The sequence below is a fragment of the Terrapene carolina genome, unplaced genomic scaffold (genome assembly GCF_002925995.2).
Source record: "Terrapene carolina triunguis isolate 2854851 unplaced genomic scaffold, T_m_triunguis-2.0 Scaffold833, whole genome shotgun sequence".
Taxonomy (NCBI): domain Eukaryota; kingdom Metazoa; phylum Chordata; order Testudines; family Emydidae; genus Terrapene; species Terrapene triunguis.
The window spans coordinates 1,337,841-1,353,019 of record NW_020665184.1 but is presented as its reverse complement, the minus strand read 5'-3'; the positions used below and the strand labels follow the sequence as shown (position 1 = coordinate 1,353,019).

General features: G+C 52.1%; 2 protein-coding genes across 2 annotated transcripts in view; both read left to right on the top strand.

The window, feature by feature from the left end:
* The first annotated feature begins 1,204 nt into the window (after nucleotides 1-1,204).
* Nucleotides 1,205-6,012, top strand: LOC112120659 (RING finger protein 11-like). Its single transcript, XM_029913702.1, has 3 exons — nucleotides 1,205-1,234; nucleotides 1,890-2,251; nucleotides 4,145-6,012. The coding sequence occupies exons 1-3, from the start codon at nucleotides 1,205-1,207 to the stop codon at nucleotides 4,314-4,316; spliced, it is 564 nt and encodes a 187-aa protein (XP_029769562.1). The 3' UTR covers nucleotides 4,317-6,012.
* Nucleotides 5,141-15,179, top strand: part of GET3 (guided entry of tail-anchored proteins factor 3, ATPase) — an 18,294-nt gene continuing 8,255 nt past the window's right edge. The window contains exon 1 of the mRNA XM_024219808.3: nucleotides 5,141-5,154. Coding sequence (XP_024075576.2) covers nucleotides 5,141-5,154 — 14 coding nt within the window. The remainder of the gene's footprint in view (nucleotides 5,155-15,179) is intronic.

Here is a 15,179-nt window from a genome sequence, read left to right as displayed (position 1 = left end):
GCTCATGAGCTGGGGGGGAGCCGTGGGGAGCAGTTGGGGGTTGGCTCTGGGGGGGACAACGAGGCCTATGGGGGCGTTTCCAGGAGAGTTGAGTAGTTGGGGGGGGTGAGCTGGGAGGAGGGGGCTACTGCTCATGGGGATGGGATTCTGGGTGGGGAGGGGGGCTGCGCCGTGGCCCATGGGAGAAGCTCGCCCTGCAGCTGGCGGTGTGACCCGTGGGGAGTAGGGGGGGTTTGCAGCCCCAGGGGGAGCGCTTGGGGCAGCTGGCTCTGCAGCTGGGGGAGGGGAGCAGCAAGGGGTGTGGCCCATGGAGAGATTCCGGGGGTGGGGGTGCAGCTCATGTGGTGTGCTGGGGGTGGCCCAGTGCGGGCTTCCTTTGGGAAGGGTACTAGGAGGTGGGGGGTGTCTCCTACCTGACCAAGCCAGCAGCACTCCCAGTCCTGTATGGGTGCATGGCTGGGCACCAGGATCCTCCCCAGAACTCCTGGGTTCCAGGCGTATTCTCTTCCCCTTGCCAGCCTTCGGTGGGCGCTGGCTTTGGACTTGGGGCTCTGGCATTCCCAGAGAACCTGTATTTCCAACCAGCTCCTATCAGCACCTCCTGCAAACTGGGAGCCAGCGAATCCTGGCTTGTCCAGCTTGGGATTGTCCCCATGGGCTATTCCCAGGCCTTTGGACCTAGTCTGAAACACCCCAAGCAATGGGGCTTTTCACAGTCTCCCTAGGGAAGACTGTACCCTGATACTGGGCTCAATTTCAGTCTAGCTCCACCCTAAACATTCCTCTCCAGGCTTGGTGTCTCCACCCTGAAGACACAGCTGTTTCTTGTGTGCTGTAGAAACACCTCATTAGATTGGAAGAGATCTGCCCAATGCTCAGAGCCATGTAAACTCTAAGGCCGTGTCTACACTAGCGCTTAACGTTGGCAAAAGTTTTATCGCTCAGTGGTGTGGAAACCCTTCCCCAGTTTTGCCCGCATGAGGGCTCAGGTGCACAGCGCTCGACGACATAGCTACCACCGCTCCTTGAGTTGGTTTTATTCTGTCGACCGGAGAGCTCTCTCCCGTCGGCATAATGCAGCTACCTGAGCGATCTTACAGCAGCGCAGCTGTCTCGGTCCAGCTGTGCCACTGGAAGTTTGTGTAGACATGGCCTAAGGCACCTATCGCCTTGGTACAGACACACCAGACGGGTCTGAAGCCGCATGAGAGCCCAGTTGGTGTCCTCTGTCGTTGTAGGGGGAGGGATTAGTGTATTACCCACTGGGGGTGTGGGGGAGGGATTAGTGTGTGCGTTTTTGGATGAAGGGCTTGACGCTGTGCCCCTCAGATCCTGGCATCCGGCTGGGTGGGTCAGCCTGAAATGGCCAGGTCTCCGGCCTGGCGTTACCTCAGGAGCAACGCTGGTGTTCTCCATTGGTGCTTGAGTTCAGTAACACCATGAAGAACTGTCCACGGCCCTGCGGTGGGAGGCAAATAATAGGGCTCTGAAAACTCCCCTCTGTCATGATGCCTGTAGAAACCTTGACACCAGCTAGGCAGCTGCTGTGCTGATGCACTGCCCGTCATGCTGACCAGTCTTGTTTCCTTGGGCTTCCCTGTCCGTTTATATCCATCTGTCATCTCGTCTTACCCTTGGATTGGAATCACTTTGGGGGCAAGGACTGTCTTTTTTTGGGGGGGGGGTCTGTTTGTACAGCGCCTAGCACGCTGGGGTCCTGATCCATGACTGGGGTACTGGACGCTACCGTAATACACCTAAACAATGTACAGCACCTTGCATGCTGTGGTCTTGATCCAGGACTGAGGCTCCTAGTTGCTACTGCAGTATAAACAAGGGCACTTCAAGTTTCCTAGTTGGATAGACTGCAAAACTAACTCCTTAAATAGCATAATAGAAATGCCAGGCCGGAAGGAACCTCAAGAAGTCATCTAGTCCAACCCCACCATGCTGAGGCAGGGTTGAGTCTACCTAGCCCATCCCTGACAGGTTTGTTTTCTATTAAAATCAGGAGGAGGGGGGACGTTCAGTCCCTGGGTGCCTGTTACCAGGGTAATGAACTCTGTCTTCTAATTTTGAAGGAACATGAGCCGATCCCAGTGTATCACCCCACGCCGAGCCAGACCCGACTTGCCACGCAGCTAACGGAGGAAGAACAGATCCGAATCGCCCAGCGGATCGGGCTGATACAGCACCTGCCCAAAGGGATATTCGATCCGGGCACAGAACCATCGGAAAAAAAAGTGAAAGAGTAAGTCCTTTGCGTCCGACACCCTTCGTTTCTTCTCTTAGCCCCGGCTGAGCTGTGAGCTGACGGCAGTCGCCGTAAAGCTGAACAATCCGCCCCAATGCATGGCTAAACAGTCCTTCGAATTTACTGCCTAGGTTTGCGGTAACTCCAAAATTGTCATGGAAACTTTCCAGGCTTGGCAGAAAATCCACTCACTCCTCGAGGGAAAACGTACTAGCTCCAAGCCTGTGGTATTCCACAAGGCTGGATAACGTCTGCCTAGAATGGAAAGTCTTTGAGGACAAGGACTTGGTCCTCATACCTCTTGGCTAGAGCAGCCAGCACGCAGTTTACCCTCTGCAAATATGTTTCTATCCGGTGGGCTGATCCCACTTCTTCCAAACAGCTTCACTTTATCTTCAAACCCTTCACCAGACATAACCAAGCCTCCATGAGAGCTACTGCTTGTTACGTTTGGCGTTTCAGAGTTCAGCTGGTATTTGAGAGAGTCTCCCATTGGGAGGCTGAGGTGGGAAGTAACCCGTTTTTTTCTGTTTCGAATAGGGCGCCGGTTGTACTCCCTCTGTTCTCTCATAGAGCTTAAGGTCAGAAGGGACCATTAGATCCTCTAGTTTCACCTCCTGTATATTACAGGCCATTAAAGCATTTCAATCGTCAGGAGACTCAACTCTGCTCCAGGCAGAGAACAGGCGAGAGATCAGGCTCCTGCGCAGGCGGGGAATTGATTAGGTGACAGATGCCTAGATTTCAAATGCTTGAGGAGCTTTCCTGTATGGGTCAGGAAATCGAAGTGGAAAACTGCCCAGTCCAAAAGCCAGTGTATTAAACTTACAGGTGTGTGAAAATGAGACTGGACATCACTTTGCTATCCTATCCGTTCACCACCACCTTGAATGCTGTGTTCATCTGGGTTCACCCTGCTCAGATGGGGGGGGGGGTCGCTTTCACCTTCCTTGGAAGCAGCTAGTCCGGGGCGCTGTGGGAGGTAGAATACTGGTCGAATGCAGCCTTGCAGTGCCTGGCATCAAGTCCAGAGGCATTTGATTGTACTCAGCTGTGGGCATCAGCTTACTGGGTCAAGACCCCTCCCTCTGAGCATGCCCGGGAGCTGGCTGGGAGTCTCTATATCAGGGGTGGGCAAACTCTTTGGCCCGAGGGCCACATCGGGGTTTCAAAACTGTATGGAGGGCAGGGTAGGGAAGGCTGTGCCTCCCCAAACAGCCTGGCCCCCGCCCCCCCCCACGTCCCGCCCTCTGCCCCCCTCAGAACCCTCAACCAATCCAAACCCCCCTGCTCCTTGACCCCTAACCGCCCCTCCGGGACCCCACACCCTATCCAACCCCCCCTGCTCCCTGACTGCCCCGCCCCCTAGCCACACCCCCGCCCCAACAGGCCCCCATGCCTATCCAACCACCCCGGTTCCCCGTCCCCTGACGCGCCCCCCCACCCCGAACCACCTCCACCTGCTCCCTGACTGCCCCCCCGGGACCCACCCGCTCCATGCCGGAGCCAGCCATGCCGCCGCGCTGCCTGGCAGAAGTGGCGGGCCAGAGTGCTGGCAGCGAGGTGAGGCTGCGGCGGATGGGGGACAGCAGTGGAGGGGCCGGGGGCTGGCTAGCCTCCCTGGCCAGGAGCTCAGGGGCCGGGCAGGACGGTCGGCCTGTGGGCCGTAATTTGCCCACCTCTGCTCTGGCAGAAGAAAGGGGCTTTTCTCTCTTCCCAGGGCTTGTGGGAAGCCGAGCATGAAGTAGAACAGCCTCAAGGCTGCTCCAGCTTAACAGGCCCCTAAACATCGGGGGGTAAAGCCCCCAGGGCAGGGATGGAGACAGTGGGGCCAGGTATCTCCCCTGCAGACAGCGAGCTAACAGCACTTCCCCCTCTCTCTGGCCATAGGTGTGTCATCTGCATGCTGGATTTCGTGTACGGAGACCCCATCCGGTTCCTGCCCTGCCTGCATATCTACCACGTGGACTGCATCGACGACTGGCTGATGCGCTCCTTCACCTGTCCCTCCTGCATGGAGCCGGTGGACGCTGCTCTGCTGGCCTTCTACGAGACGAATTGAGGCCAAGCGTCGTCGTCGTGGCCCACGCTAATGCTTCGAGGCTGGTGGTGAGGAGAGGTCGGAGGCGCTGGGAGGGCTGGGGGCTTTTCGTTTTGCATACTCACGGGTTACACCAAAGACTCCGACGGCAAGGAACTCCAGCCCTGCTGCCTTGCGGATCACCCAGAGCCGTTAGAACGTCGCTCCGACTGAATGTCAGTTAAAAGCTGCCTCTTACAATCTCTGTATTAGCGTGTCAGGCTGAGGTATCGAAAGTTCCCTTCCTGGGCCCTCCCAGAAAGCAGCACCCGCCCATGCTACACAGCCTCTCCGAGTAGCTCCGTAGTGAGCATGGCCTGGCTCTGATGGGGATGGGGGGGGGGAGGTGCTGTTCAGCTGCGGCCCCTTCGTAAGTGTGACGATATTAGCGTAACGCAGCAGTGAACGAGATAAACGGATGAGGTTCAATAAAAGCAGGTGCTGATCTCCTCCGTTACAAACAGAAGGCGCAAGATCGTAGAGGTGCTGGCAAGAGCCGCTGGCTTGCGCTGCTCGGTATCTAGCTTGGTTAGGGGGGGTTTTTTTTTTTTTGTCCATCTCTGCTTTAAATAGTCACAACTCAGCTTCTTTAGCACCTGTTTTTTCCTTCCCCTGGATGGCGGCAGCTGTGCTTAACCCCTTGGCTGACTGAAACCAAACCGCCCACCCCAAATGGGCTGGAATGATGAAAATAAGTCCCCGAGGGCTCCCCACCCGCTGTTACTCAAACAGGAGTGCCTGAGAAGCAACCTTAGTGGGTGGCTTTAACTAGCAACATTACAGCAGGACTCTGCGATTCTAGCACGATGAATGGCACCCCGTAAAGGCGCTAACCTCCTCAGCGTAAAGCTTGGGTTTGAGGAGGAAGGGAAACCCAACCCTGCTCATTTTCTCTCTTCTACTTTGGTGAGAATAATCTCTAATCAGACAGTGTTTTAATATTCCAGCTGGCACATCTGCCTGAACAAAGCTATTTCCTGGAGGAATTTCTCCCACCCCCAGAAGGTTTTATAGTCCCCAAAATAAATTATTTCCGTTTAGCCCAATTGGCTTGGCCCAATGTGGTTTTTATTGTGTCACAACTGAATGGCTTTAAATAACTGAATGCAGATTTCTTCCCTAGTGCTATTTTAAGTGTCTGCCAGGTAAAGGGCAGTTGCTTTTGATTCATTTTCTCCTTTTTGAAGGCAGGGCAGCGGTTCATTTGTTCCCTTTGAGATTGCAACTTTAATACCAGTCATTAAACTCTACAATCTGCAGATTTGCCGCCTTAGCTGGCTCACAAGGCAACGACGACTAATCAAAACGACGAGAGTAGAAAATTGGAAACAGAGGCCGTTTGCTCCATGAAATAGGAAGTTTTCTTTCGCATGATGGGAGCACCAGGAGCTTCTCTTGTTGCCTTGAGACTTAACCCACCCTCGCGAAGCCAGCTCGTTTGCCTTCCACGCACTCGGCTGTCAGATGCCGCTCGCGGTGCAGGAGTCGGCCCGGCCCACCAGGGGTTAGCACCATTTTGAGTGAGTTGCCAGTTGGACGGGCTGCCCTGTGCTCTGTTAGTGGCTCCCAGGCCAGGGCTTTTCCAGTTATGTATTGTCCTTAACAAGGATTTAGCGCTTGAAAGTTAAGACTGATGTACATTGCATTGGAAATGCACAATAAAATAGATTGCCTATGAGTGCTCGTCTGTGTGGATTCCTGGTGGTAAGCCTCTCGTACCGTTCAGCCTCACGGCTTTGATTGCAGAGTATCTTACAACGGCCTGGTCACCGCACACACCTCTGAAGGAGGGACATGTCAGCCCTAGGTCCGAGTGAGGAACAACCACACAACCCTGACAAGATGCAGCACTAGACCACATTTAAGACTCCTATAGCCCTCTGTCACAACCACTTGCATCACCTCCTGCCCCATACAGGAGCAGATACAACTACTGGAATGGTTTGCTGGGGGACAGTAAAGTACTTCATGCAGCTGGAAATCAGTCAGGAGCATGGGCCTAAACTGCTCCTGATAGACCAGGCCATGTCCCCGAGAGAATGGCAGTGCTAGCTGCTGAAATCAGCCGTGCTTGTGGGAGATTTAGCCTGGACCTGTGGCCTCTTCACCCAAAACTGCTACCCACCATCAAAACTGGTTGCAGCAGCCGGGGCTACCACCTCCTGCTGTATTTAACTTCCACGACGTTAGCTGGGAGGGTGGTTCGGGACTGGGCCCTCCCTGGCCTGGTTTATTTTATTCCTCTAGCACTTGCTGATCCTTAGTTTGCTGAGTGTGGTTTGAGGGCTGGCCAGCACTCACCGTTCCTGGGACAATACTGATTGACACGTCCCTGGAGAAGGTAAAGGAGAGTGAATTTACCCTGACTCCCCTCTTGAGTCAAACTCCCCATATTTAGCTCCTTTCCCCCTTGCAAGACAGGCACTATGGGCCAGGAGCTAGAGCACGAGACGAGCAGTCAGGAAACAGGTTCAAACCCTAGCTCTGCTAGTGCCATTGGACAAGTCCTTTCCCAGCCCACGCCGAGGTTGTCAGTCGTAAGTTCTTCAGGGCCAGGACTGTCTGACCACGTACAAACAGGGCTCTTGGTTGAGGTCTCAAGGCTACATGTCTACACTGCTGTTAACCTGGGGGAGCGGTGCCTGGGTGTGTCCCCCCCAGCACTGAACCACGTCCTCACAGTTTCTGCACTCGCCTGTGTGTCTAGGGGCACAGCCCTGCGTTCTCTGGGCTGAGATGCTCTGGGATTCCTTCCCAGTCGGTTATGGGAGAAACGCCCTTTTCAGGGCAGAGAATTGGGGCAAGAGCATTGGAGGACAAGCAGCACCTGAGTACTTCAGCCTGCCTCCTCACTGCAAAGCCTGTGGGTTCCTGTCTGGGTTCTAATCCACCTCCCCAGCTGAGTTAGCTAACTTGGCCTTAAAACACCCTCAAACCCACCTCAGACACTCCTATGGGACAGAAATGGGGTTTGGGAGGATTCTAGGTTAATGGTGCAGTGTAGACATAACCCCTGGTTACTTCCATAGCTCCTTCTACCCAATGAGCTCAAAGCACTTACCTCAGCCCTCCCCCAGGAGGTAGGTACCACCCTCTTTCTCCAGCTAGGGAAGCCATGCTGTAGTCAACAGCTTACAGTGCTCCATTTACAGCAGCTCTACCTGTTAATGGCTTTATTGGCAGCAGACAGCTAATTACACAGGCAAAAGAGACAGAAAACAGAGCAACACTTCCTGGGAAACAGACCTACCGACACGGCAGTATGTACAACAGGAGTTTATTTTAAAAAGCCAGTCTTAAGAAAAGATGGTCAGTGGTTCTGAGCTTGGCCCATAAGATTGTTACAAAGAGGGATGAATCAGGTGGGCAGCCACAGAGGACAGGTCACAGCAGCTCCAAGGCCCAGCTGTCTACTTAAAGCCTTACCTAGGTAGGATACCCGCTACAAGCATCATGTCATTCATCTCTACTGATTAGGGGATCCAGCTTCCCCCTCCCACCCTGACAGAGAGATGATACAGGAAACCACACCCTTCCCCCAGCTCGTCATGGCAAGGGCCATCCATGGGGAAAATCTGGCTCCCAAAATATTCCAGGATTAATTGGCAGCTGCACCTCTCAATCCTCAAAGCTGCTGCTAGGTCAGAGCATCTCCAGGTGCTCACTGTGAACAGGTGAGAAGAGCCACCTGAAGGCAAGTGGTTGAAAATGGCACAGTGGGCCTGAGATTTAAACCCAACTTGATGCCCCACTTGCTGGGGAAATAAAGGCCAAGAGCAGAGGCCCTCAGGCTAAAGCAGTGGGTTACTGCCAGCCAGGCCTACGGCTCATGTCACTCAGCCATTCTGATTTAGTGCAAGCCCCACCAGGAGGACATGGCCCAGTTGTGATCAGGCTGCTGTAAGAGGCCTTGCCACAGTTGATTTGAGTCTTCAGGAGCAAGTTTTTAATGCTTCAGTCTGTTTCCCCTCCCCGGGCACTCCCTGACCCTCATGAGACCACCCGCTGGTGCCAAGTTTCAAGCTGCTTAGCTTACAGGAGCGACCAGAGGCCTCCCTTTCACTTGGATAGTTCTGAGAAACACCCCTCCCATTACACAGGTAGCAATTGCAGGGTTGCAGTCGCAGGAGTTTGTTAGGCAGGCAGTGATCGGGCTGCCTGAAACCGCTGGAAGTTGTGTGAAGGAACTGGGGAGAGAAACCAGCATCGCAGAATAGATGCATGGAAACCCAGTAACCCTTGATTGGTCCTGAAAACGCTGAGAAGGGTAACAGAGCAAAGGTATTGCGAGGAACCAACTGGGAACCCTCCAACAAGGCTGCAGGGAATGTAGCACTGGCATCAAAGACACCCAACAAAGCAGGAGCAGCTTAAAAATATCCAAGGTCTTTAATGAGTAAATGCATCTGCGGCATCCACATTTACCTTTAATAATGGAGTTTGACGCCCACCATCTACTGCCTACGGTTTCTACTCAAAGAAGTTAGCTAGTATGAAGCTCAACTTGCTGAGACGGCTGGAGTCCTCAGTGGGTGAGAGGGAAGAGCAGGGGTGGTGGGACAGGTTCTTGGTTGTGTACGGATGTGGAAGCGAGTTGTATCTCACACGCGAGAGCTGGTGATTAGATTTTGCTTTGACAGCCGCGGAAATACACAACATTGTCGGGATTCCACTAGTTTGGATTCTTTTAAAAAAGTAAAAGCTACAACTAATTCAGAGTCCGTACTTCCCAGAAGGAACCAACGAAAACAAAACTAAGTAAACGACAGACTAATGAAAGTCTCGGTGCGCCTGGGTATATAAAAAAACGTCTGTGGGAACCATCCATTGGAGCCAATGCTAGAAACAGCGGTGTTAAGTTCGCAGTGACTAGCTACCCTCCTTCGCTGTTTTAAATAAGTATGTACAACAGAGCGTCCTCACGGAAGTCAGCAGAAAGAAGGGCTATTTAACAAGGGGTCTCGTTTTGTCATCATCGCTACACTGGTGGGCTTTGTATTTTTTCACTTCTGCCATGTATTTGGCCCAGGCATCTCCTTTACTTGTCAAAACCTGCAGAGAGAGAGAAAGGGGGGGGAGGAGGAGGGGGCTTCAAAAGCTGTAACCAAGACACACGCACTGAGTGGATTTCATTTTCAAAGTGCTTTACACTAATTAGCTACCTGCCAACACCCTCGCCAGATAAAGTAGACGGACACAGACAGGAAGACTTTTGCCCAAGGCCACAGCAAGTCAGTGGCAGGACTAGAACCCAGGAATCTTAACTCCCAACTCTGATTGCTAGGCCCCACCCACCCTGCCCAGAGCTGGGGACAGACCCCAAGAACGCTGATTCCCTGCCCCACCTCTGCTCTGAGCACCAGAGCCCCCTTCTCATGCCAGGAGTAGAACCCAGGAGACCTGGCACCAAACTTCTGTTCTAATCCCATACATAGCTTGACTCTGTTATACTGAAGCCCCTTTCACCACTGATGGCTTAAAGGGCACACAAGTGACTCCCTGCAAATCTCCGCTGCGTAGGACGTTGGTGTACAATTACCACAAGGGCTCTACAATGGCCCATCTGCCCTCAGCCGAGGGGTGGGATGGGAGCATGGCTACGTAGCACTGCAGATACTCTCTGCTTCCCAGGGCCCCAGGAAACAGTGTAACTTGGAGCGGCTCTTCTAACGGAGGGCTTGTCTGCACAGGGAAATAGCCCAGAACTGCCACGTTGGAAGTGGATTAATCTAAACAAAAGCAGGCCCACTTGGAGCGTCCACATGGACAGAACGGCTTCGATACATGGGCAAATAACCCACAATAGGTTCACGCAGACACTCTTATTCTGTCTCCCTTAATCCAGCCCCAGAATAGGGGAGTATAAAGGTGGCTCGAAGTCTCCTCCAAGCAGCACAGGACCTGGGTCACTCAGAATTCATTTCACTCCAGAACCCGCTGCCCAGAAATGCGCCTTGATTGATCTTTCAAGAACGTTTACAATCTCTAATAAATATTAGAGTAGAACCTGCATTTTACAACACCAATCTTACAAACAACCAGTTACACCAATCATCCCCCCCACCCCCCAACGTGGGATGGGGAAATCACGTCATGAAAGCGATGTCGACGAAGAACAAAGTGCTGTCAATGCACTGGAAACCGTTTTGCAGCAGTTTGAAGGACAAGGAAGCAAGCTATGCAGGGCAGGATACTGGAACTTATGCATTAGAAACTACTGTCATTTTGAGATCATCAAATTTATGAACTCTTTGGTTCCCAGTTGGTTTGTAAAATAGAGGTTCTACGGTCATCCCTAGCTCTTCCCTCCAGCGATCTCAAAGCGCTTAAAGATCAGTATCACCCCATGTTACAGATGACGAAATGGAGGCACAAAGGGTCATGAACGGCCCAAGGGCACTCAGCAAAGCAACGCCAGGAACAGAAACCAGGTCTCCCAAGTTCCAGTCCAGTTCACTATCCACTAGGCAACCCTGCCTCTGCCACTTACCTCCTCCTCGGTCTTTTGCTTCTTTGCTACCACTCCTGTCTTCAGGGCTAGTTTGTTGCCACCTCTCCGCTTGCCCACCTGGGTGAAGGGACAGAAGACTGCAACCGTTATACGAGCCCTGGCAGCTGCAAGGGTAATGTTGCCCACTATATAATGGAATAGGGAGTCCTTCAATTAGATCATCTTAACGCGTCACGCCTGTTCTTCAGAATAAAGCCGCCAAGCGTTACCTACAGCCTGCGCTCCCCAACACAGCCACAGATGCCAGGAGAAGACAAACGCACTTCCAACAGCTGGCTACCGACACACCGTTTGGTTTAATCCAAATGCAAACAGATGGCAAGGGAATGGGAATCCTAACCCAGAGTTCCTCCCCATCCCAATACAAGCCATTACAGCAGGGCTGTCCCTCAAGGAAACTTTCATTTTTCGAGCCTCATGCATCCCCTTCCACCATCTCAAATACGCCTTAAGTGGTTTCGCCTACAGACGTCGGCAAGCATCAACAGGGGACACTGAGCATTGCAAGCCTATCACACGAAGCTCTCTAAACCGATCTGCTGTTAAACTGTTGCCCTATGTGTAGTAGCAATATGGATTTTCACAGACTTGAGGAAGTGCTCCGGGCACTCTAGAAATCTCTGCATCGAGTTTCTAAAGCTAGTGGGGTATTATTTTTATGCAATGATGTAAATCGAGATTATGTGCATTCAGTAATTAGCTAAGTAGGAATCAGGGGAAGACAAACATTTTGCATAAGAATAATTCTCTCCAAGAGTCAGTCATTCCTTCATGGCCAACATCCAGTCAGTCAGGTTTCCGGGACTCCCAACCACAGCCTTGGGGAAACCCTGCTCCTGTTCCCGCTCACCGAAGTCTGAACCTGACTATTCAAAGGACTTGCGAGCAAGGCAAGATGCCATGAAATCCCTGCTTCCTCCTACCCCAAAAAAGGAGATCCCAGCTCCCTGTTCCAGCCAAGCTGCAATAGCACTGCAAGCCTTGAGTGACGCCCATCTCCCTCACTGCCAGTCCCAACATTGCTAGGAATGGGAGGCAGGGCTCGATAGCACAATGTGTGCGATTGGTGCTTCCTAGCTAATTAATACACAAAAAAGTAAAGGGCAGGAAATCCTCCTCCACGGCCTTCGCACTTGGATTTTCATTCTCTAAAATCCCTGTTGATCCTGAGCTAGAGCAGGCCGAGGGAAAATGGGTTTTTGCTGCTCAGTGCATACAGCTACCTGGCACATGGAAACTGCAGACCGTTTTTCTATGAATGAAAGTGCCGTTAGCGCCACATAAGGGAGATCAGATTTGTGCCTCTATCATCATCCAGGTCTAGTTTTCAGAGATCTACTGTACTATGTTCGGACACTCACTGGCCTGCTCATGAAATCCAAAAATAGGGTTTAGTACCAGTAAATGTGCAAAATTCATCCCATGGGGTGGCTATATTCTATAAGGCAGTTAAACAGCTCTCGCTAACAGCCCTACAGTAAGGTGGCATTCAACATGAAGGGAACAGAAAAACATAGTACCACTGTAGGCTGTGGTGCCCGGGAGCTGCAGGGTCCCCCCACAGCTCCCTAACTGCTGCAGGCGGTGGGGGGACACCACAGCTGAGTGCCCCATTTTGTCATGGGTATTTTTGGTAGAAGTCATAGGTCACGGCTTCCATGAATCTCTTTATTGCCCGTGATCTGTCTGTGACTTTTACTAAAAATTTCTGACACAAAAATCTTAGTCTTACTGACTATTCAATGTACTCTACTAGGGGGTTTCAAAGGCGCTGTGAGTGACCAGCACTGCAGGAAGGAAGGGGAGTATTAATAGCTGTGGAGGCCAGTTCTGAACACTGGAGCCCAAAGAAGTTGAGGCTCTGCACCTGTTTAACATTTGCAAACACCACTGCAGTTTTCACCCACACCTATCACCACTTGTACAGCTGGTACCAGAGACAACTGGGGAAGGCAATGGTTATTCTTTGCATTATTTTATCTCACCCAGTTTATTGTCCCCATCCAGCTCCCGACAACTGTTTCTGACCTTTGGTGTAGCTAGCGTAGTTCAAACTCTTGTGGAGACAGAGCCCAAGGTGTATTTAGCCCCACATAGTTTGATAAGTGACCTAGATATTGTAATGGAAGGGCAGGGGATTGCCTTTAGTATCATTGCAATCTTCAGAAGTTGCAGCTAACGCGCTCCCAAGCACAACAGGGGAACAGCGCCAATAATGGTTAAGGAAGCACACTATTCAGTGCAAATCGGGATGCAAAAGAGTTCCTTTGACACATTACATCTTAATTGACTACTCTTCAGAGTAAAGATCCAGGGGTTTAAAAAATATATATATATCAGCAAGACTTCTCTAAGAGATAATTCCACCCGCATGCCAGGAAGTGAAAACGTCATTGCTGGAATAAGTTTCTTCTGTAGCCCTAAAAAACTCTCCTTGGAAAGCAGCTTCGTCCAGAGCCTCTATTTTATAAACACCGCAAGTATCGGCAATAGCTCATAGCATTTGTGGGCCCTTTACCGCTTCATTCTCACTCAAATCCACGAAGCAAGAGTAAGGGACTTGCCCAAGGCCACAGAGTCGGCAGGAGAGCGGAGATTAGAACTCAGGAGCGCCTGGTTCCCAGTCCCACGCTGACAAACCTGCCACAACGTTACATTCCGCAGCAGTGACTGTTGCACACAAAACTCTAACTTCTCCAAGCTCAACTGGCTTTCAAGGCAGTGAGGGGCAGGTAACCAAGAACGACAGGTTTGCCCTCCAGGTCTAAAGGGGGTATGATCTAGTGGTTAGAGCAGAGGGCTGCAACTCTGGACTGGGGGGAGTGGGAGTCATGCCTACCAGGTTCTAATCCAGCTTTGCTACTAGCCCAAGAAGGCTTTCGTCAGCTTGCAGTAGCTCTTCTGTTTCCCTAGCTCAAAATCAGGGATAATACTTACCTCTAAGGAGCGCTCAGAATTAGCTACTTAGCACTGCAATGTTCTGAAGCACTATATAAACTCCAAGGATTTATTAGCCATCTGATAAGGGGGCAGCCTTGATGAAGTACAAGCTCTAGTAATTACTTCATTCCTTAATGGGCACTCAGAGCACACACCAGATCAGCTTGAGCCCAGGATTGGCCAGTCAAGTTCTACAGAAGGAACTTTTTGAGGACTCCAGCAATTAACATTTTCCCCTCTGGTCCTGGCATGTGCGCACAGCCAACTAGTTGAAATTAATCCATGAAGCTGTGCGTGTGGGGGATGGAAAAGGATAACCTCTGAGAAATGCATCCACAGCTTCTCCAAGAGACATCCCAGAGACAAATCAGGTTCGAGGCACCTACTACCAGGCATTGGAGGGAGGAAGAAATGCCAGGGACAGGGAGAGGAGGAAAGACTTTTCATGTGGGATGGAAAAGTTGCCTTCAGCGAGGGGGACTTGCCTCCTGGTGGGGGTGGAATAAGGACACCCAGTAAGGGGAAGGAGACCCCCGTTATGGAAAGGGAACGAGGATGGGAAATATGGGTTTCCTCACGTGCAGAGGGTTCTAAAGCAGCAGGGGGATCAGGAGCATGAGTGGGGGGAGAGAGGGGGGAGAATACCACCCCACAAAGAGGGACAAGGGAGGGAAGGCTGCAGGCTCAGAGAATAAGGACGGGGAGGCTAGCAGGATAGGTGGTCCAGGGAGTAGATAAATATCCAGGGGAAAAGATGTGCTAGAGAAAGGGAAGAAGAGTGGAACCTCCAGTGATGGGGCAGGTGTCCTGGGAAGGAGGGGTGGGGGGTGAGGAAGGAATTATACAATAAAAGGAGGTGCCTCGGATTTGGGCACAGGCCCCCATGGGACGGGAAAGTTTGAGGTCCACAGGGCTGACAAAAGAGAGAGAGAAGGGGATGAGGCCCGGGAGAGAAAGAAGGTAAAGGCCTGGGGTAGGGAGAGAGGAGGGGAGGCCCTGGGAATGAGAGGAGAGATGGAAGTAAAAGAACAGGTGCAAAGCCCCATAGTGGGTAAGAGAGGAAGATGAAAAAGAAGGAAAAAGGGGGTTGGGGTCTCCCAGGGAACAGAGTGGGATTGGGAGTTTGAGGCCCCGGGGGAGACAGGAAGAATAAAAGTGGGGTGTAGGGGGGAGAGAATGGGGAGTAGTGGGGGGAGGCCCCAGGGAACATGGGGCAGCAGGATGAGGGTGTTGATGTCAGGGAGAGGAGGGGGTGGGATTGGGAGGCGCTGGAGGAAGAGGAAGATAAGAAGATTGCAGCTGGAGATGGGGGTAAGAGGATGGCCCCAGGGGGAGGGGAGCACAGTGTGGGAGAGACTCCAGAAGTGTGTGTGTGGGGGGGGGGGGGGGGGGGG

Excerpts from the sequence above, each read along its gene's own strand:
- LOC112120659 (XM_029913702.1), top strand. The coding sequence starts at position 1,205 with ATGAGAGCCCAGTTGGTGTCCTCTGTCGTT. Across the intron at positions 1,235-1,889 it reads AGTTGGTGTCCTCTGTCGTT|CATAATAGAAATGCCAGGCC; the intron begins GTAGGGGGAGGG and ends CTCCTTAAATAG. Across the intron at positions 2,252-4,144 it reads TCGGAAAAAAAAGTGAAAGA|GTGTGTCATCTGCATGCTGG; the intron begins GTAAGTCCTTTG and ends CTCTGGCCATAG.